Genomic DNA, 23565 nt, shown 5'->3' with positions numbered 1-23565 from the left:
ATTATACGAGTAATACCCAAATACATCAGTAGTCTCCCACACATTAGAACAGCAGTGGTCCATACATTTTACCAGTTGTACATTACATATTATGGGCCTGATTCAGAGCTAGGAGCAAATAAAAAAGGAGTAATTAGCACTTTGGCAAAACCAAGTTGCACTACAGATGGGACACATACGCCCTAGCTTAATTCTAAATGTGCAAAACCAAAGCTGTCCAGTATTTATTTGCTACATGCAAAATCAGCCGGCTTTTTCCATGCATGCAAAATATAAATTAATCAGTACCAATTCCACTGCAACGTAGTTTTGTTCTAAGAGCAAATTGATCCTTAAATGCTCCCTTTTTATTTGCTACAAAAGCTGAATAAGGCCCTACTGTATGTCTGCACTGTCCACCACATCAAGCCAGCAGTACCCTAACATTGTACCAGTTCTGTGCAACACTACAGAACAGCCGTACTTAACACATGATGCCAGCAATGACCTCTCAGTATTTTACCGCTAACTTCAGCTGTGTATTTTATGTGTGACTGGTTTTAACTGTCCTGGCATAAGTGCACCCACACATTAAACCAACAGTGCTTTCTTTCCCTCTATTACTGGATCACAAATAGGGCAGAACATGAAAGTCAAGGGGGCCATATATAAGTATGGATCAGTGATATTCAGTGTATGTTGACAGTGGTGACCTGATTTGTGCCAATACTTTAAAATCCTGGCCAAAGTATAAACTACTGATCATATGTGCGCCTAGGATTGTTCCAACATATAAATGTCAGTAAAAGATGATCTGATTGAAGTTCTCAAATTCCTCAATTGATGCCATCCAATATCATGTACAGATGTGTCCTCATACATCTTTGCTGCAGTCACATTAAACAGCCCCTCTTGGTGCCAGGTAATGCGAGAATCACATAGATCAGATTTCTTGTATTTGTGGTATTGTGTAAAGGGGTGACTTACCTATATTGATCTGTGCTGCTTAGGAGTGCAGCGCCATTAGAGGGATCACTGTTTTCATAAAGTATTATCCTTACTCTACAAAGACATCCACTATTCTGCCTCATAAAACATATTGTGCCCAGTACTCTCCAATCCAGCAATGCTACCCCAAGTCTTATTGCCCGCCATCTCCCATTACCTACTCACCTACATGTCTACAAGACTTATGAAGAGCAACTCACTTATACCCCTTTCAGACAAAAATGCCGGGTTGCACCCAGGATTTTGTACATGGGTCCAACCTAGGTGTCACCCAGCTGAGACCCCTTTCAAACTAGCGGCTGGACCCATCTTATTGCAGAGATGGTGACGTCACCACACACAGGTGCAGTGTTTGCGCTTGGAGATGACATAATCTAGTCAGGTTGGACTCTCAGGATTCTCAAATGAACCCATTTCCACTGCCCCTGGTTTTAGCGGCAGTGGAAAGGAGGTATTATATAGAATGCTCTCTCCAAAAGACAGACACTCGGATTCTCTATCACTGACAACTCATCTTTTCTAAGAGGCTTATATGACCATCCTCCTCATCATTTCCATTCCTGACTTGTGACCTGCTTTACCATACTTTGGTCTACTTGTTTCATTTTTTTCTTTAGGATTCGATGGCAGTGCCCTCTGCACAGTTCATATTCATTTTAGTATGTAATGCCTCTAACAGACTGTATATTGTTATTGGTGCTTTATAAATACTATACAATAACAAAACCAAACAGACAATCTAATGTAACCCTTCTAGAAGTGATATACTAACGTCCAGGCAACATAGCGTACAGCAGGATGTAAGTGCAATAGGAAACTTGTTCAGTTATATTTAGCACAAAACTGTTTAATAAAACTAAATACTGTTATTATGATGCATTATATGGTTACAAATAATTTAAGAAATAACATTTCCACCATACATTCTGTAACTGATTCATAACGACATTTAAATGTACTCTCAAAAAGATTCCTACAAAACATTCCTGCAGATACCTGGGTTGGGAGTCTCATCCAGCAGGTCCAGCAAGCTGCCCCCATTGGGTACAATCTGGTTTACAGCTGATGCCCCAGAGGCCACAGGTGTCAGTATGCTGTCAGTGCCCACATCCAACAATCCCAAGAGGTCTGTAACCTACAGAATGAGAGGGTCACATATGCAGATGAAATAAAGGATTTTAGGAACGGTAACAAATATTTATTTAACATTGAAAGATAATCAGAAAAGAATATATTTCAGATAATGTGCTAGTAGAGAAGAAAAAATAATTTCTTATACTTTGGATCTTATTTTAGCCGAACACATTGCAATGCGATTATTTAGCTTGATTTTATAGTGATCGGATCTGTGAGCGGTATGTTCTGTACCCGATGTACGGGATCCTGGCAGCCAGAATAACAGCGTAGGAATCCCGACGCCGTAATGGCGAGAGCTGGAATCAGAAACGTAAGTATGCAGGGTAGGGTAGGGTTAGACTGCGGGAAGGTTAGGCTGCGGAGAGGGAGGGTTAGGCTGCGGGGGGTGTCTTAGTTTAGTCTAGCGCCCCCTGTCGGGATTTTAGGTAGTTGGGATGCTGGTGTCGGTATTCTGACTGCCCGCATCCCGTACCCAACCCCAACTGAAATGTATTTTTTAGGAAGGAAAACCGTCAGGAGATAACATCTATAGGACAGTGTCTGAGGTCACCTTCTGACATGGGATTGTACAGCCAATTTCCAATGTTATATGAATTTGTAGACCAGTAAGTGGTCAGTTAGATTGTCACCTCAAATGGGTGGTCACATTTCCAGTTGGAGTAGCCTCACATACAATCATTTGTAAACACTATTCTCCTATATATATTTGTGAATGTGGTCTTAAACTTTACTAGCATATATATATGTTGGAACCCTCTCACAATCCACAGCAACTTACATGGCTCACTGGCTGGCTGGAGGAGGAACTGAGTGCAGGTGGGCTCACATCTTTTTCTTTGACTTCTCTGATGAAACTTGCATTATCTCCTGTAGTGGATTTCTCTGGTAGTGGCATCTTCTCAAGGATAGCTGACCTGCCCAGAAAAGCAGCGCACAATCAACCTCTGTGCTATTCTCTGCTCTGTACTTACAGGAAGAATGGCAGATTCAACCATAGGAAAGTATCTACCTTATTCTGTGTAAGCCTATCATAGCAACCACAGAAAATTATTTGGATGTTTGAACTTCATTCAACAGATGTGTTTGATCCCACCATCTACCATATTTCCTTATCACTATGCACCTTGCATTACTTCTTAATGTAAGGACAAGGGGTTACCACCAGCACACTCTAAAGCTGGGTACACACTGGAGCAACCACCAAGCATTCTGACTCTACTGAAAATTTCCCTTGAGCCCAGAACAAGTGGGACTGAGCGTACACACACTGCAATCTTGCTAACGACGGAACGATACAGTGCATTGTTTGGTGGCATGTGATTTATCGTTGTTCTTGTACACACTAGAACAACCTTCATCCCACTCAGTTCTAGGGAGTGACTTGAAGATGACATCAAATCGATCCGACATACTGTTTGTTGTCTGTTTTACCGCACACACTGCATGATAGGCACCAAATTGTTAGCATTATTGCTTGGTTTGATTTGCATGCGACCGCAGGAGCGCACATAGTCCCTCATTCCGAGTTGATCGCTTGCTGACGATTTTCGCAGTGCAGCAATCAGGTAACAAAAGCGACAAAACTGTGCATGCGTATGCGCCGCAATGCGCACGCACATTGTACAGGTACAAACAGCATCGTTGCTGTGCAATGGTTCTAGCGAAGAATCCATTCGCACAGCCGATCGCAAGGAGATTGACAGGAAGAAGGTGTTTATGGGTGTCAACTGACCATTTTCTGGGAGTGGTTGGGAAAACGCAGACGTATCCAGGCGTTTGCAGGGCGTGTCCGACGTCAATTCCGGAACCTTCGTCGCAGCAATCATCGCACAGGATAAGTAACTACAGGACTGGTCTTGCTTTGCACAAAATGTTTTTGTATTGCTCGGCTGCAACGGCGTTCGCACACTTGCAAAGCGAAAATACACTCCCCTGTGGGCGGCGACAATGCGCTTGCATAACTGCTAAAAGTAGCTAGCGAGCGATCAACTTGGAATGAGGGCCATATCGAGCATACACTCTGAGTGATGTAGGCAATATGTCGGTCCAATCTGCCCGATTGGACGGCATATCACTCAACGTGTACCCAGCTTTACTCACTTCCAGCCTTCATTCCATTCCCCCATCACATCATAGGATTGTCCCATGTAGCCTGATCTCACACATTCAGCACTCATCTCCTGGAAGATATGTCTGATAGTTAGCATCTAATTGGCTCACTGGTTTTACCATTCAAAACAGAGCATACAGCGCAGATGAGCTGGAGACGAAAACTGACAACAAAAAGATGCTATGACTCTAGCCAAACACTTTAAATAGTCTTGTGACTGCTAACAAATCTATTCTAGGCCTCTGTTTAACAAGAGTAGGCAACCTATGGCACTCCAGATGCTGTGGGACTACACATACCAACACGGCTTGCCACAGTTTTGCTGTTAGATTATGCTAAAACGGTGATGAGACATGCTGGGATGTGTAGTTCCACAGCAGCAGGAGTGCCACGGGTTGCCTGCCCCTGAGCTAAAAAAAAAATAAGAATTTACTTACCGATAATTCTATTTCTCATAGTCCGTAGTGGATGCTGGGGACTCCGTAAGGACCAAGGGGGATAGCGGCTCCGCAGGAGACTGGGCACATCTAAAGAAAGCTTTAGGACTATCTGGTGTGCACTGGCTCCTCCCCCTATGACCCTCCTCCAAGCCTCAGTTAGGATACTGTGCCCGGACGAGCGTACACAATAAGGAAGGATTTTGAATCCCGGGTAAGACTCATACCAGCCACACCAATCACACCGTACAACTTGTGATCTGAACCCAGTTAACAGCATGATAACAGAGGAGCCTCTAGAAAAGATGGCTCACTACAGCAATAACCCGATTTTTTGGTAACAATAACTATGTACCAGTATTGCAGACAATCCGCACTTGGGATGGGCGCCCAGCATCCACTACGGACTATGAGAAATAGAATTATCGGTAAGTAAATTCTTATTTTCTCTAACGTCCTAAGTGGATGCTGGGGACTCCGTAAGGACCATGGGGATTATACCAAAGCTCCCAAACGGGCGGGAGAGTGCGGATGACTCTGCAGCACCAAATGAGAGAACTCCAGGTCCTCCTCAGCCAGGATATCAATTTTGTAGAATTTTACAAACGTATTTGCTCCTGACCAAGTAGCTGCTCGGCAAAGTTGTAAAGCCGAGACCCCTCGGGCAGCCGCCCAAGATGAGCCCACCTTCCTTGTGGAGTGGGCATTTACAGATTTTTGGCTGTGGCAGGCCTGCCACAGAATGTGCAAGCTGAATTGTACTACAAATCCAACGAGCAATAGTCTGCTTGTTGGGTGCATACAGGATAAACAGCGAGTCAGATTTCCTGACTCCAGCCGTCCTGGAAACATATATTTTCAGGGCCCCCACAAATAGGTTGGTTCAGGTGAAACGCTGAAACCACCTTAGGAAGAAACTGAGGACGAGTCCTCAATTCCGCCCTGTCCGAATGGAAAATCAGATAAGGGCTTTTTCAGGATAAAGCCGCCAATTCTGACACGCGCCTGGCCCAGGCCAGGGCCAACAGCATGACCACTTTCCATGTGAGATATTTTAACTCCACAGATTTAAGTGGTTCAAACCAATGTGACTTTTGGAACCCAAAACTACAGTGAGATCCCAAAGTGCCACTGGAGGCACAAAAGGAGGCTGTATATGCAGTACCCCTTTTACAAACGTCTGAACTTCAGGGACTGAAGCTAGTTCTTTTTGGAAGAAAATTGACAGGGCCGAAATTCGAACCTTAATGGACCCCAATTTCAGGCCCATAGACACTCCTGTTTGCAGGAAATGTAGGAATCGACCCAGTTGAATTTCCTCCGTCGGGCCTTACTGGCCTCGCACCACGCAACATATTTTCGCCAATTGCGGTGATAATGTTTTTGCGGTTACATCCTTCCTGGCTTTGATCAGGATAGGGATGACTTCATCCGGAATGCCTTTTTTCCTTCAGGATCCGGCGTTCAACCGCCATGTCAAACGCAGCCTCGGTAAGTCTTGGAACAGACAGGGTCCTTGCTGGAGCAGGTCCCTTCTTAGAGGTAGAGGCTACGGATCCTCCGTGAGCATCTCTTGAAGTTCCGGTTACCAAGTCCTTCTTGGCCAATCCGGAGCCACGAATATAGTGCTTACTCCTCTCCATCTTATCAATCTCAGTACCTTGGGTATGAGAGGCAGAGGAGGGAACACATACCCTGACTGGTACACCCACGGTGTTACCAGAGCGTCTACAGCTATTGCCTGAGGGTCCCTGGACCTGGCGTAATACCTGTCGAGTTTTTCCCAACGGTTTATAATCATGTGGAAGACTTCTGGGTGAAGTCCCCACTCTCCCGGGTGGAGGTCGTGCTGAGGAAGTCTGCTTCCCAGTTGTCCACTCCCGGAATGAATACTGCCGACAGTGCTATCACATGATTTTCCGCCCAGCGAAGAATCCTTGCAGCTTCTGCCATTGCCCTCCTGCTTCTTGTGCCACCCTGTCTGTTTACGTGGGTGACTGCCGTGATGTTGTCCGACTGGATCAACACCGGCTGACCTTGAAGCAGAGGTCTTGCTAAGCTTAGAGCATTGTAAATGTCCCTTAGCTTCAGGATATTTTTGTGAAGTGATGTCTCCAGGCTTGACCATAAGCCCTGGATATTCCTTCCCTGTGTGACTGCTCCCCAGCCTCGCAGGCTGGCATCCGTGGTCACCAGGACCCCGTCCTAAATGCCGAATCTGCGGCCCTCTAGTTGATGAGCACTCTGCAACCACCACAGGAGGGACACCCTTGTCCTTGGTGACAGGGTTATCCGCTGATGCATCTGAAGATGCGACCCGGACCATTTGTCCAGCAGGTCCCACTGGAAAGTTCTTGCGTGGAATCTGCCGAATGGGATTGCTTCGTAGGAAGCCACCATTTTACCCAGAACCCTTGTGCATTGATGCACTGAGACTTGGCTCGGTTTTAGGAGGTTCCTGACTAGCTCGGATAACTCCCTGGCTTTCTCCTCCGGGAGAAACACCTTTTCCTGGACTGTGTCCAGGATCATCCCTAGGAACAGAAGACAAGTCGTCGGAACCAGCTGCGATTTTGGAATATTGAGAATCCAATCGTGCTGCCGCAACACTACCTGAGATAGTGCTACACCGACCTCCAACTGTTCCCTGGATCTTACCCTTATCAGGGAATTGTCCAAGTAAGGGATAACTAAAATTCCCTTCCTTCGAAGGAATATCATCATTTCGGCCATTACCTTGGTAAAGACCCGGGGTGCCGTGGACCATCCATACGGCAGCGTCTGAACTGATAGTGACAGTTCTGTACCATAAACCTGAGGTACCCTTGGTGAGAAGGGTAAATTTTGACATGAAGGTAAGCATCCCTGATGTCCCGAGACATCATGTAGTCCCCTTCTTCCAGGTTCGCAATCACTGCTCTGAGTGACTCAATCTTGAATTTGAACCTCTGTATGTAAGTGTTCAAAGATTTTAGATTTAGAATCGGTCTCACCGAGCCGTCCGGCTTCGGTACCACAACAGTGCGGAATAATACCCCGTTCCCTGTTGCAGGAGGGGTATCTTGATTATCACCTGCTGGGAATACTGCTTGTGAATGGCTTCCAAAACTGTCTCCCTGTCAGAAGGAGACATCGGTAAAGCCGACTTTAGGAAACGGCGAGGGGGAGACGTCTCGAATTCTAATTTGTACCCCTGAGATATCACCTGAAGGATCCAGGGGTCTACTTGCGAGTGAGCCCACTGCGCGCTGAAATTCATTGAGACGGGCCCCCCACCGTGCCTGATTCTGCTTGTAAAGCCCCAGCGTATACTGAGCGCTTGGCAGAGGCGGGAGAGGATTTCTGTTCCTGGGAACTGGCTGATTTCTGCAGCCTTTTTCCTCTCCCTCTGTCACGGGGCAGAAATGAGGAACCTTTTGCCCGCTTGTCCACGAAAAGACTGCGCCTGATAATACGGCGTCTTCTCATGTTGAGAGGCGACCTGGGGTACAAACGTGGATTTCCCAGCTGTTGCCGTGGCCACCAGGTCTGAAAGTCCGACCCCAAATAACTCCTCCCCTTATAAGGCAATACTTCCAAATGCCGTTTGGAATACGCATCACCTGACCACTGACGTGTCCATAACCCTCTACTGGTAGAAATGGACAACGCACTTAGACTTGATGCCAGTCGGCAAATATTCCGCTGTGCATCACGCATATATAGAAATGCATCTTTTAAATGCTCTATAGGCAAAAATATACTGTCCCTATCTAGGGTATCAATATTTTCAGTCAGGGAATCCGACCACGCCAACCCAGCACTGCACATCCAGGCTGAGGCGATTGCTGGTCGCAGTATAACACCAGTATGTGTGTAAATACATTTTAGGATACCCTCCTGCTTTCTATCAGCAGGATCCTTAAGGGCGGCCATCTCAGGAGAGGGTAGAGCCCTTACAAGCGTGTGAGCGCTTTATCCACCCTAGGGGGTGTTTCCCAACGCACCCTAACCTCTGGCGGGAAAGGATATAATGCCAATAACATTTTAGAAATTATCAGTTGTTATCGGGGGAAACCCACGCATCATCACACACCTCATTTAATTTCTCAGATTCAGGAAAACTACAGGTAGTTTTTCCTCACCGAACATAATACCCCTTTTTTGGTGGTACTCGTATTATCAGAAATGTGTAAAACATTTTTCATTGCCTCAATCATGTAACGTGTGGCCCTACTGGAAGTCACATTTGTCTCTTCACCGTCGACACTGGAGTCAGTATCTGTGTTGGCGTCTATATCTGCCATCTGAGGTAACGGGCGCTTTAGAGCCCCTGACGGCCTATGAGACGTCTGGACAGGCACAAGCAGAGTAGCCGGCTGTCTCATGTCAACCACTGTCTTTTATACAGAGTTGACACTGTCACGTAATTTCCAACAGTTCATCCACTCAGGTGTCGACCCCCTAGGGGGTGACGTCACTATTACAGGCAATCTGCTCCGTCTCCACATCATTTTTCTCCTCATACATGTCGACACAAAAGTACCGACATACAGCACACACACAGGGAATGCTCTGATAGAGGACAGGACCCCACTAGCCCTTTGGGGAGACAGAGGGAGAGTTTGCCAGCACACACCAGAGCGCTATATATATACAGGGATAACCTTATATAAGTGTTTTTCCCCTTATAGCTGCTGTATAGTTAATACTGCGCCTAATTAGTGCCCCCCTCTTTTTTTTAACCCTTTCTGTAGTGTAGTGACTGTAGGGGAGAGCCAGGAAGCTTCCCTCCAAAGGAGCTGTGAGGGAAAATGGCGCCAGTGTGCTGAGGAGACAGGCTCCGCCCCCTTATCGGCGGCCTTATCTCCCGTTTTTCTATGTATTCTGGCAGGGGTTAAATGCATCCATATAGCCCAGGAGCTATATGTGATGCATTTTTTTGCCATCCAAGGTGTTTTTATTGCGTCTCAGGGTGCCCCCCCCCAGCGCCCTGCACCCTCAGTGACCGGAGTGTGAAGTGTGCTGAGAGCAATGGCGCACAGCTGCAGTGCTGTGCGCTACCTTGTTGAAGACAGGACGTCTTCTGCCGCCGATTTTCCGGACCTCTTCTGCCTTCTGGCTCTGTAAGGGGGCCGGCGGCGCGGCTCTGGGACCCATCCAAGCTGGGCCTGTGATCGTCCCTCTGGAGCTAATGTCCAGTAGCCTAAGAAGCCCAATCCACTCTGCACGCAGGTGAGTTCGCTTCTTCTCCCCTTAGTCCCTCGATGCAGTGAGCCTGTTGCCAGCAGGTCTCACTGAAAATAAAAAACCTAAACTAAAACTTTCACTAAGAAGCTCAGGAGAGCCCCTAGTGTGCACCCTTCTCGTTCGGGCACAGAGATCTAACTGAGGCTTGGAGGAGGGTCATAGGGGGAGGAGCCAGTGCACACCAGATAGTCCTAAAGCTTTCTTTAGATGTGCCCAGTCTCCTGCGGAGCCGCTATCCCCCTTGGTCCTTATGGAGTCCCCAGCATCCACTTAGGACGTTAGAGAAAAAGCAATGGTATTGGCAAGTTTGAGATGAACACGGATCGACAGAACTTTTTATTTAGAGGAGATTAATTCACTGTATTTCTACTTCATTAAAACAAACTTTATTAATCTCAAGAGAATTGGTGCCTATTCGCCTGCATGCATGTTATATTTCCCAGAAGCCTCTTCTCCCATTTGTTATAAAGTGCACTTAAGGGCCGCTTACAAGCATCCTCAACACTGCCTCGATGCCTCCCACAAATGACCGGCATTGTACAACTCATACCTCATGTGATCATATTTCTTGAACAGCGCATTGTATTCCACTGCTCTCTGCTGTAACTCCACATCGTGACAGCAGCCGTATATAGATACCACACGGCGTATACGGCTAAGGGAGAAAGGAGACAACTCTGACACACACAGTACATATAAGCTTTAGGGGACAATTTTGTATATTATTAGTCATTTCCTGAAGTATCCACTGTATTGTGTAACAACATTAATGCCAAGTTTCTATATCTCATGCATGTACAATTTATGACAGATGCACCTGCTCACATACAGTATATTTCTGTCATAAACACCATTATATTTGATACTTACTCTACACCGTTCTCAAAGCGTGTGCTCAGTTTCATGATGGCTGTCAGCGTGTATGCTCGTGTACTTGGCAGGGAAATATGGGACTGTAATATACCCTCCAGCACATCCAGAACATCATCCTCAGTTACCTGAAGATATGTAATATAAGTTAATTGGAGTGGGCTTCCAGTATCAGGCTCCACAAATGTATTCCTTTCATTAGCATAATGGTTCTATTTTCATCTAATCCTTTGTTTATGGTATGAATCACAGAACCACTAAGTTTTACATGAGAAAACTGTCACTTCCTTCTCCACACTAGTTGCAGCTGAAACCACTTGGCACACACTGTGCACAGCTCCTAATATGTGACAAATGATGAGCTGCAGGGACAGTTACTGAATGAGTCACGGCAACACATACATCAGTTTTGTTTTCTGACAAGCACTATGAGAGATTGTTGTTCAGCAACTAATTCACTAATCTGAGACCTCCAAATGATTCAAGATCGAGGGTGAGGGTGAATCAAAAATAGGATTTTAATTACCTACCGGTAAATCATTTTCTCGTAATCTGTAGAGGATACTGGGGTTCCTTTAGTTTAGTACCATGGGGTATAGACAGGTCCACTACGAGCCATCAGCACTTTAAGAATTTGATAGTGTGGGCTGGCTCCTCCCTCTATGCCCCTCCTACCAGACTCAGTCTAGGAAACTGCCCGAGGAGACGGACATACTTTGAGAGAAGGCTAGATAAAGATAGTGGTGAGATTCCGAACCAGCACACACAAACCAGAGAGAAGCCAAGCTAACCCAACTTTAATCAGGAACAGCAACAGCTGAACCAACAATACTTAACCAAGTAACAGTGCAGGAAGAACGAAGCACCGGGCGGGCGCCCAGTATCCTCTACGGACTACGAGAAAAGGATTTACCGGTAGGTAATTAAAATTCTATTTTCTCTTACGTCCCAGAGGATACTGGGGTTCCATTTAGTACCATGGGGATGTACCAAAGCTCCCAAACTGGGTGGGAGAGTGCTGAGGTTCCTGCAGAACAGATTGACCAATCTGAAGGTCCTCAGAGGCCAAAGTATCAAACTTGAAGAACTTAGCAAACGTGTTCGCACCAGAGCAAGTAGCCGCTCGGCAGAGCTGTAAGGCTGAGACACCCCGGGCAGCCGCCCAGGAAGAACCCACAACCTAGTAGAGTGGGCCTGTACAGATTTTGGAACCGGCAATACTGCCGTGGAATAAGCATGCTGGATAGTGAGCCTGATCCAGCGTGCAATTGTCTGCTTTGAAGCAGGACACCCAATTTTATTAGGATCATATAGAACGAACAGCGAGTCGGATTTCCTGTGACAAGCTGTCCTCTTTACGTATATCTTCAAAGCCCTCACAACATCCAAAGACTTTGAAGTAGCGGAAGTGTCAGTGATAACCGGAACCACAATAGGTTGGTTGATGTGAAACGCAGACACCACTTTCGGAAGAAATTGCTGACGAGTTCTGAGTTCAGCTCTGCCCTCATGGAAAATGATATAGGGGCTCTTGTGAGACAAAGGCCCCAGCTCCGATTCACGTCTTGCTGAAGCCAAGGCCAACAGTGTGACGGTCTTCCACGTAAGGTACTTTGCATGCGCAGAACACCTTTCAAAAATGTCTGGACCTCAGGGAGAGAAGCCAATTGTTTTTGAAAGAAAATGGACAAGGCCGAAATCTGGACTTTTATGGAGCCCAGACGTAGGCCCACATCCACACCTGCCTGCAGAAAAAGCAGGAAACGGCCCAGGTGAAATTCCACCGCAGAATAATTTCTGCTCTCACACCAAGAGACGTATTTTTTCCAAATACAGTGGTAATGTTTAGACGTTACCCCCTTCCTGGCTTGGAGCATAGTCGGGATAACTTTGTTAGGGATCCCTCTTCTGGCTAGAATGAGCCGTTCAACTTCCATGCCGTCAAACGTAGCCGCGGTAAGTCCTGATAGACGAACGGGCCCTGTTGCAGAAGATCCTCGCTAAGAGGTAGAGGCTAAGGATCTTCGAGGAGCATCTCCAGAAGGTCCGCGTACCAGGCCCTTTTTGGCCAGTCCAAAGCAATGAGTATTGCTTGAGCCTTTTCCCTTTTGATTCTTTTGAGAATTCGTGGGATCAGAGGAAGTGGAGGAAACACGTACACCATCTGATAGACAAATGGAGTTGTCAGAGCATCTACCGCCACTGCTTGTGGGTCTCTCAACCTGGAACAATACCGCTTGAGCTTCTTGTTGAGATGAGAGGCCATCATGTCGATTTGTGGATATCCCCACCGACTTGTCAAGCACCTGAACACTTCCGGGTGAAGGCCCCACTCCCCCGGGTGCAGGTCGTGTCTGCTGAGGAAGTCGTCTGCTTCCCAGTTGTCTACTTCCGGAATGAAGACCGCTGACAACGCCACAGCGTTTTTTTTCTGCCCAGAGCAGAATTCTTGACACCTCTGACATTGCTGCTCTACTTTTCGTTCCGCCCTGACGGTTTATGTACGTCACTGCGGTCACATTGTCCGACTGGACCTGAATGGCCCGATCGCGAAGAAGATAAGAGGCCTGCAGAAGGGCGTTTTGTATGTGGCCCTGAGTTCCAGAATGTTGATTGGAAGGATGACTTCCTGACTTGACCATCTTCCTTGAAACTGCACCCCCTGGGTGACTGCTCCCCAACCTCTGAGACTTGCGTCCGTGGTTAACAGGATCCAGTCCTGAATTCCGAACCTCCGACCCTCGACGAGGTGAGAAATCTGTAGCTACCACAGAATGGGTATCCTGGCGTTTGGCGACAGGTGGATCCTCTGGTGCATGTGAAGATGCTATCCGGACCATTTGTCCAACAGATCGAGCTGGAAGGGTATTGCGTGAAACCTTCCATATTGAAGTGCCTTGTAAGAGGCCACTATTTTCCCCAGAAGGCGAATGCAAAGATGCACCGATAGTCGGGATGGCTTCAGGACATCCCGAACCATCGACTGGATTACCAATGACTTTTCCAACGAAAGGAATACTTTCTGCGACTCCGTGTCCAGTATCATTCCAAGGAATGGGAGCCTCCAAGTTGGCTCCAGGTGAGATTTCGGAAGGCTCAGAATCCACCCGTGATCCTGGAGAAGTTTGGTTGAGAGACCAATGCTGTCCAGCAACCTCTCCCTGGACGGTCCCTTTATCAGAAGATCGTCCAGGTACGGAATTATGTTCACTCCCTGCTTGCGGAGTATAAACATCATCTCTGCCATCACTTTGGTGAACACTCTCGGTGCCATGGAGAGACCGAATGGCAGGGCCTGAAACTGGTAGTGACAGTCCTGCAGTGCAAACCATAGATAAGCCTGATGAGGCGGCCAGATCGGAATGTTGAGATATGCATCCTTGATATCCAGAGACACCAGGAATTCCCCTTCCTCCAGACCTGAGATCACCGCTTTTAAAGACTCCATCTTGAATTTGAACACTCTTAAGAACGGGTTCAAGGACTTGATGTTCAGAATTGGTCGTACCGAACCATCCGGTTTCAGTACTACAAACAAGTTGGAATAGTACCCCTTGTTGTGCAGATGAGGTGGAACTGGAACAATGACTTGAGTCTGTACCAGTTTTTGGATGGCCTGCTGTAAAGTTATACTTGCCTCTTGTGAAGCTGGTAAGCTTGATTTGAAGAATTTGTGAGGTGGGAGCTCTTGGAACTCCAGTCTGTAGCCCTGGGAAATAAGATCTATGACCGAGGGATCCCAGCACGAACTTGACCAGATGTGACTGAAGACTTTTAGTTGGGCTCCCACCTGACAGTCCTCCAGCCATCGTGGTCCACCGTCATGCTGAAGGCTTTGAGGAAGCAGAGCCTGAGCTCTGTTCCTGAGCACCTGCAGTTGCTGGTTTGCGTGGTTTACCTCTTGCGCCTCTGAAGGCCGTAGAAGCACATCTGGATTTTCCCTTAAACTTGGCTGTCCGAAAGGACTGTAAATTTGAAGCTGAATAAACTTTCCTGACTGGGGGAGCAGCGGAAGGAAGATACGTAGACATACCCGCAGTAGCTTTGGAGATCCATTTGTCTAGTTCGTCTCCAAACAAGGCCTCTCCTGTGAATGGTAGGCCTTCCACGCCTTTCCTGGAGTACGCATCAGCAGTCCACTGGCGTAGCCACAAGCCCCTGCGTGCTGACACTGCCATAGCGGTGGTGCATGCATTAAGCAAACCAATATCTTTTATGGCTTCCACCATAAAGTTCACAGAGTCCTGTATATGCTGCAGGAGTAAAACAACATCCCCCCTAGACAAGGAATCTAACCTCTCAATTAGGTTACCTGACCATTTAGCAATGGCTTTTGTGATCCATGCACATGCAATAGGGGGTCTCTGGGCCACCCCAGCAGCTGTGTACAATGATTTGAGTGTAGTCTCAATTTTACGATCAGTCATATCTTTAGGGGGGCTGCACCAGGGACAGGCAATACAATTTATTGTGACAGCCTAGAGACTGATGCGTCCACTATCGGTGGATTTTCCCATTTTTTCCTATCCTCCAGAGGAAAAGGAAAACATGAGAGCAACCTTTTAGGGATTTTAAATTTCTTGTCAAGATTAACCCACGGTTCTTCAAACAGGGTATTCAATTCCTTTGACGCAGGAAAAGTGACTGAGGTCTTCTTTTTTACATTAAAATAAGATTCCTCACACTCCTCTGACACCTTATCAGGAATTTGCAGAACCTCTCTGATAGCCTCTATAAGAGCCTCTATTCCCTGTGACAGAGTAGCATCCCCCTCTCCAAATCCACCTCACCCTCCTCCATGTCAGACCCGTCAGCGTCAGACTGCAGGATATGGGCCAGAGATCGTTTTTGCGGACAAATGGGAGGGGATTAAGACGCTGGTTTGGGGACTGAGTCTCTATTCATAAACTCATACACAGTCTGTCTTAAGGGGGGTACTCACGGAGCGATCGCTGCTTAAAATCTAAGCAATCTGACTAGATTGCTTAGATTTTAAGTAGTGACCTCTCCGTGTGTACCACTCACAGCGATAGCGATGCGCAGCCCCGCGCATCGCTATCGCTGGTGCTAGATTGGCCAATCTAGCGGGTTGTTCACTTCACCCGCTGGGTGAAATGAGCCCCCCCCCCCCCCCCCGCAGGCTCAGCACACATTGCGCTGTGCTGAGCGGCGGGAGATATGTGTGCTGAGCGGATCGCTCAGCACACATATCTTCCCACATCTGCCAGTGAGTACTGGCCTTTAAGTATTGCATCTCTTTCTCATTGCGGGATAGCTTTGTATAAATATTTGAGATCATTCCCTTAATGGAATTAACTCACTCCGGTTCAGCCCCGCTATTCTGGGAAGGTGCACTACCCAGTAGTGAGCCCCCTGGTGAAGAGGAAAACTCCGCTGTACAAGAAACACACTCTTTGCCTGACATAATGTAAATGTGACAACACGCACACACGCGCGCACACACGCACACACACACACACACACACACACACACACACAAAAAAAAAGGTTAAGCACAAGTAACCCACAAAGAGCCCTTCAGGAAGACACAGGGTTATTTGGAGCCAGCCCCCACCGCAACCTTATCGCTAATGCCAAACACAGAAAATGGGAGGATGCAGCGCTCAACCTTGGAATTTTGTATCGTATGTATAATAATACAAGGGATCTGATGACACAGTATGTAAAGTATATATCTTTACTGTGCCCACACGATGGGTCCTATGTTATTATTACCATATGACATAAAATACAAGATGATCAATTTACATATATGTAGTTTGACAATTGCATATGATTGGCATAGGTGTACCGTGGTATGCTATCTAGATATGCACTGTACTAAAGTCCACAAAAAAGTTAATAGGAAAAGTAAGTCCAAAGTATAACGACGAGTAGCTCCCAGCCAGCACGCTAAAGCTGCACTGGCCGGGAGCTACTCCTAAAGTGAAAAAGCATCGCCGCTGTGCAATGCTTTTGCACTTCTGCAGGGGGGGGGCGGCACTGACATGCGGGACGGACTAGCCCTGTGCTGGGCGTCCCCCCGCATGTCAGTGTCAGTGATCGTAGCTGTGCTAAATTTAGCAGCGCTACGATCAACTCAGAATGACCCCCCATATCTTCCCTGCAGGAGGAAAGATCAGAGGATAAGTCTAACGAGCAGGGGGACCACGCATCGGATCGTTATCGTTCAGGAACACTGAACGATATGTGCTTTTCCAAACAATTTATCGTTAAGATGCATCTAAATTGTTCCATTTTCCCTAAAATCGTTGCAGTGTGTGGGCACCTTTAGAATTCATAGGGCTATAGCTGTAAGTTGTCATATAACACATAACCAATTTGTCATGACTGCAACATCACAGCTCACCTGTACAGATTCCTCTTCATCCGAGCCCAGCAGTAGGAGGTCTCCATACTCTCCAATGCACCATGATGCCACCTGAACTAATGGCTGCTGTAAAGGGAAATAGAAGATAAACTGCGATCACTACTCTCATTACTCCCTTGCCATGCAGCTTGGCACTCTTTTAGCTAGGCTACAGGACTGTGAGGAATAACACTCCACATACTCTGAAATTAACTCTCTACAGTGATAGCGACAAAGGAACACACTGATTAAACATAGGGCATTTACAACACACATACAATATGCAAAATTTACTAAAGCTCCTAAAAACAGAGAATTAGTGATGTTGCACATAGCAACCTATCAGATGCTGTCTATCATTTCTCTATTGCCTTTTAGAAAATTATAGACAGCATCTGATTGGTTGCTAGGGGCAACATCACCAATTTTCTGTTTTAGAAGCTTTATAGTAAATTTGCCTCTTCTACATTTGTTTTGACACACCTGCTTTTCCTTCACCACTCCCCACCAACACCGCATCGCTGCCCCCCTCGAACGCCCGCCGTCTATTAATCACTATGCCGGTCTGCATATTAGCAAAATAGCGATTATGAATAGCACCCTCTGTATGTTAGTGTAAGTCTGATATGGTGCCTGTACAGTCGTCCTTTTTTCTTTGGCGAACGCGCATTATATTGAAATTCGCGAGATCTGTCTGCATCTGCAGATATATCCGACTCAGGAACAGGCTTTATATCTGTACCAGGAAACTAAAAATTACATGGGGGGGAAGGGGACATGAAAATAAAGCAGCAACCAAGAACCAACATTTCCTATGGCCATCACACTTGGCACTCACAGGGAAACCTGCTTAGAAAGCTAACTCTCCCATTTTATTATCTGAGCAAAGCGAATGCATTAGCTTCTTAAGCACATTTATGATGTGGCCATAGGAATTAGGGAGTCCTAGTTACTGTTCCTTGTAAGTGGTAGAAGTGGGCTCATCATAAAACTACTATAATAAAAAGTAATAACATATTAGAGGATGCTGGATGGTCACTTGAATGGCAGTAAGTGAGCCACAATATATTTACATATTATATATTATGCACCCAGATCTATCAGACTTTATGAGGCTTTCAAGCAACATGCCTACACATATGTCTTTGTGTCCTACATTGCTATGTCAGCTCACGTATAAATAATTGAAACTGTCAGTGTACAATATTACTGGAAATGTTAATTGTGCAGGACAGGTCATAATGCGGATCCCTTATGACGCCATATAAATAAAGGATAATAATAATAATGTTAGTGACAATGTTCTACGGAGGGTAGTTGGAATACCTAAGCAATGCAAAAACCTAAGGGCCAAATTATTACTATTTTTTTAATTGTGTAAATTTTCTTATTAAGTTTTAACTGTTTATACAGAGTACAACAAAAAAAAAAAACTCACTAATAAAACTATTGTTTAAACTAGTGTCACAGTCTTTTCCATAGCATAAGAGAGAAAGTGGCATGTACAATGCATTGAAAACACTAAGAAAGTATTGTAAACTACCAATTATAGAGACAGAATATGTGAGCAGGTGAAAGGTGGACTGGAATAGTGCATCACACAGTATGGAATGGTAACAACCAGCAGTTAAAGTGGGCCGGAACGGGGTGGGACTGCGTTCTATCACCTCTTTTTGCAGGCGTAACGCCGGCCACAGCATCAAGTCCCTGCTGCATTGTAAAGGTGGCAGCGGCCGCCAGCCAATCCCGGCTTGTGGACCAGCTGCAGCACCAATTAAAAGAAGGGGCGGCTTTTTTTAAATCTGGCTCACGCAATCACGGCTCACGCACCACCAGCCAATGAGAAGCTGCCAGATTGTCACTGGAAACCAACACGTTACACAGTTATAAACAGGTTAAGCGTCTCTCTCTCTGCATGACACATGCGCAGTATTGTGTGGCGGCTGTGTCCCGACGCAGAGCTGCAGCATATGTTGCTAAGGAGAGAGTAGTGGCTTCAGGATCAGGGTCAGCAGCGCAGTGTGAGGCCATCCTGCCCTACATTCACCCACCCGAGTACAGCTGTGTGGGCATATCCGATGCCTATGCATGCGGTGGACGTGGTCTGCCAGCAGTGAGTGAATGGGCAGCAGTGTACACTGGGGGTAATTCCAAGTTGATCGCAGCAGGAATTTTGTTAGCAGTTGGGCAAAACCATGTGCACTGCAGGGGAGGCAGATATAACATGTGCAGAGAGAGTTAGATTTGGGTGTGGTGACTTCAATCTGCAATCTAATTTGCAGTGTAAAAATAAAGCAGCCAGTATGTACCCTGCACAGAAACAAAATAACCCACCCAAATCTAACTCTTTCTGCACATGTTATATCTGCCTCCCCTGCAGTGCACATGGTTTTGCCCAACTGCTAACAAAATTCCTGCTGCGATCAACTTGGAATTACCCCCACTGTCAGCTCTGTCCTCCTTTTACCCTTACCGACCTTATTTTTGTTTTACACCTTAGTATTTCATAGACAGATAACGGGGCCTATTTATTACATTATAGATAACGGGGGTAATTCCAAGTTGATCGCAGCAGGAATTTTGTTAGCAGTTGGGCAAAACCATGTGCACTGCAGGGGAGGCAGATTTAACATGTGCAGAAAGAGTTAGATTTAGGTGGGTTATTTTGTTTCTGTGCAGGGTAAATACTGACTGCTTTATTTTTACACTGCAAATTAGATTGCAGATTGAACACACCACACCCAAATCTAACTCTCTCTGCACATGTTAAATCTGCCTCCCCTGCAGTGCACATGGTTTTGCCCAACTGCCAACAAAATTCCTGCTGCGATCAACTTGGAATTACCCCCAACGTCTCATAGCAGTGATTTGGCAGTGGGTTTAGTGGCTATTTATCATTGCCACTGAGCCAGGACAGCTGCTGTGATAAGATTTGTATGATGCTACAGAGCACTTGTGGCCCCTAATAAATATGAGATCACCGTAAAATGTAGATAAATTACTAATTTCTCCGGCAGGGTCGACAGGTTATCCACAGGATAACAATGGGATATGTTGGAGCAACAGCGGATTGGCACCAAACGATCAAAAGCTTTCTTGCCTCCCAGGATGTAACGGGCCCGTCCATATATTCCGCCCACTGGCTCAGGCAAATCAGTTTTTAGTTTGGTGCGGCAGGAGCCGGACCATGGTCAGAGGGCTGCTGTTTTTTTAGCAGCCCTAAGCTTTCTTATGTTTTTTTTAATAGTCTTACTTGTTTTTGAGTGATCTTTCTAAACAGCGTCTTATACACTTAGAAAGAGTCGCTCCAACAACTCTCCGCCGGGTCGCGACAATGCTTACCCACGAGTACAGTGCTGTTTCGGCGGGCGTCTGTGTCGGATATACTAGCAGGTCTAGCAGACGTTACCAGGCTGTGGCCGGAGCACGGAGAGAAGGTAAGGCATCGGTTCCACTTAGTAGCTGGAATACGGACACAGTCGCACTGTATTGGGAGGAGACTACCAAACAGTATCTGACGCGGCTGCCACCGCGGGTTCACCAGCGCTAGGCCTTAGGGATCTTAGGCACCAGGAATAGCATGAGGCCACGATCCCTAGGGTTGATGTCAGCATGGGGAGTGAAACGCTCTCCTGGTCACCCCTCCCCCCGGTTCATAACCAGTTTCCGCAGTCTCCCGCAATGAACTGATTCCTCGCTACCGTCTCAGACGCTAGCACGAGGGGACTCGGTCGCAGCATAGGCCACTGCATCAGTGTTCACTGAGCGCTACCACGAGGGGACCCGGTCACAGCATAGGTGGCTGTGTCACCGCTGCCTCTGTGTTCACTGAACGTTACCGTGGGGAGACCCGGTCGCAGTATATGCGGCTGTGTGACCGGTGCGTCTGTGTTCACTGAGCGGAGCGGCAGTGCACACTAGTAGCGTCTGGATCCACTCAGCGTTCGCTAACGTATTGATCGATCCTGGAAGCGAGGTGAGTCTCCCTGTATCCTACTCTACTGAGTACGGGCTATACAGCACTACATTTCTATCTACTTTTTCAGTATGAATAGTTAAGATAAGTGCCTACTGCATATGAGTCTGTGTACATTTACTGTGGTTTTCTTTGCATTGCGTCTGAATACGTTAGATCTGTTTATACATGATTCAGTAAATGTTCGCCTACATACTTAAAAATGTGTTTGTAGTTGATGATATGCTCATATGATTAATATATAACATGTGACTGATTGCTAGTGTGATTGCTGACTTATATGTTTGTCAGTGGTTTCCTCTGATCCTCAATGCTGGTGTATAGGTAGGGTCAGATTGATATCACTTTAGAAGGTTAAAGTGATTACAGTCACAAATTGTGTAGTACACTGTGAAAGTGCTGATTATTTATCATGTCTAAGAGCGTCAAAGGTGACGAAGGTACACTTACAGTAATACCAACACTCATATCATGTTTGTCTTACAAAACTGTATTATCCTCTCAGGATCTGGTTCAAGATAGTTTATGTGCAAATTGTTGTGCTTTTCAGCAGAATACAAGGCAGATCCCTGTACAATGTCAGGTACAGATGGATCCACCTTGGGCTATGTTTGCACAGACTTTGGCCCTCATTCCGAGTTGATCGCTCGCTAGCTGCTTTTAGCAGCAGTGCAAACGCTAAGCCGCCGCCCTCTGGGAGTGTATCTTAGCTTAGCAGAAGTGCGACCGAAAGGTTAGCAGAACAGTGTTGAAATTATTTCAAGCAGTTTCAGAGTAGCTGCAGGCCTACTCCTTCCTTGCGATCACTTCAGTCAGTTTAGTTCCTGCTTTGACGTCACAAATACGCCCTGCGTTCGGCCAGCCACTCCCCCGTTTCCCCAGGCACGCCTGCGTTTTTACCTGTCTCGCTTGCTTTTTTAGCACACTCCCGGAAAACAGCCAGTTACCACCCAGAAACACCCACTTCCTGTCAATCACTCACTGATCAACAGAGCGATTGAAAAGTGTTGCTCGCCCTTGTGTAAAACTGCATAGTTTTGTGTGAAAGTACTTGGCGCATGCGCACTGCGGCCCGTGCGCATGCGCAGAAATGCTGCTCCCTACCTACGGTATATCATTTCCCCCAGCAACTTCTCAAATGAAACAAGCTGATAAACCAATGGTAAGTAAATCTTCACATTCACAGGCTACACATGACGAGTCATTGGAAGATGAAAGCTCAGTTTACTCTACTTCGACATATGAAGAGGAGGAAGAAGATCTCAGTAGATATAGCTAAATTAATTAGAGCAACGAAGGCCATTCTATCCTTAGAAGATTCAGCAGAGCCTGTGTTAAAAACCAAGGCACCTGTGTTTAAACGTCCCAAAACAGTTAAGACTGAGTTTCCAAGGTCAGACCAGTTGACGGAAATCATGGGAGAGGCTTGACCCAATAAAAAATATAGAATTCCCCAAAAATGGGATTCCAATTATCCTTTTCCAACCGGGGACTGTTTAAATAATGAAGAAACAGGAAATAAAATCATTTACAATTTGAGCTCAAGAATTTTGACAATAGAAGAACGAGTCTTGAAAACAGTATCCATTCACGCAGCAATGCGAGTGATGGGTTTGATGGTGTCAATATTCGACATGGTGGAGTATGCACAATTCCACTCAAGACTCCTGCAGCGTCTGATTCTGGCCAGATGGAATGGAGTACATCAGACAATAAAGAAACAGACTATGGTACTTTCAGTAAATGTAAGAAAGTCATTAGCCTGGTGGCTACAGACATCCCATCTAGACAAGGGGAGACCCTTTTAGATATCAGATTGGGAGATCCTGACAACAGATGCCAGTCTTCAGGGCTGGGGATTAGTGTCCTGAAAATGATGGTTCCAGGGACAGTGGACCAAAGAAGACAGTTGCCTGCCAATAAACCTGTTAGAACTTCGGGCCATATACATGGCACTGATTCAGGCAAAGGACATTCTTCAAGGAAAACCAGTCCAGATCTGCTCGGACAATGCAACGGCAGTAGCGTACCTCAACCATCAGGGAGGAACTCGCAGCCTAAAAGCCATGAAGGAGGTAAGTCACATACTAAAGTGGGCAGAACTCCATCTTCCAGCCTTGTCCGCAGTGTTCGTTCCGGAAGTCCTAAACTGGGAAGCGGACTTTCTCAGTCGCCACACCATTCAAGCAAGCGAATGGGCTCTACACCCGGAGTTCTTTCAGACTCTAGTAGACAAATGGGGGTTGCCAGAGATGGATCTCATGGCATCCCGTCTGAACAACAAAGTGCCCGCATACGGGTCAAGAACAAAGGATCCCAGGGCGATTTTTGTGGACGCCTTGTCGGTGAGATGGGACTTTCATCTGGCATATCTGTTTCCTCCGATCACCCTGTTACCCAGGGTGGTGAGGAAAATAAAGCAAGCAAAGGGTGCCGTGATTCTAATAGC

The 23565-nt window shown here is 46.4% G+C and overlaps 1 protein-coding gene across 6 annotated transcripts in view; it reads right to left on the bottom strand.

The window, feature by feature from the left end:
* The window catches only part of AP1G2 (adaptor related protein complex 1 subunit gamma 2), a 154970-nt gene that overhangs the window by 4695 nt on the left and 126710 nt on the right, over positions 1 to 23565 (bottom strand). For all 6 annotated transcript variants that reach the window (XM_063913592.1, XM_063913591.1, XM_063913590.1 and 3 more), the window contains 5 exons: positions 17141 to 17227; positions 10771 to 10898; positions 10451 to 10555; positions 2903 to 3038; positions 1984 to 2122 (listed from right to left, as the gene is read on the bottom strand). In XM_063913592.1, coding sequence (XP_063769662.1) covers positions 1984 to 2122; positions 2903 to 3038; positions 10451 to 10555; positions 10771 to 10898; positions 17141 to 17227 — 595 coding nt within the window. The remainder of the gene's footprint in view (positions 1 to 1983; positions 2123 to 2902; positions 3039 to 10450; positions 10556 to 10770; positions 10899 to 17140; positions 17228 to 23565) is intronic.

This window comes from Pseudophryne corroboree, chromosome 1 (genome assembly GCF_028390025.1).
Source record: "Pseudophryne corroboree isolate aPseCor3 chromosome 1, aPseCor3.hap2, whole genome shotgun sequence".
Classification (NCBI taxonomy): domain Eukaryota; kingdom Metazoa; phylum Chordata; class Amphibia; order Anura; family Myobatrachidae; genus Pseudophryne; species Pseudophryne corroboree.
Note: the sequence above shows the minus strand (reverse complement) of the source record. Positions and strands in the feature narration are given on the sequence as shown.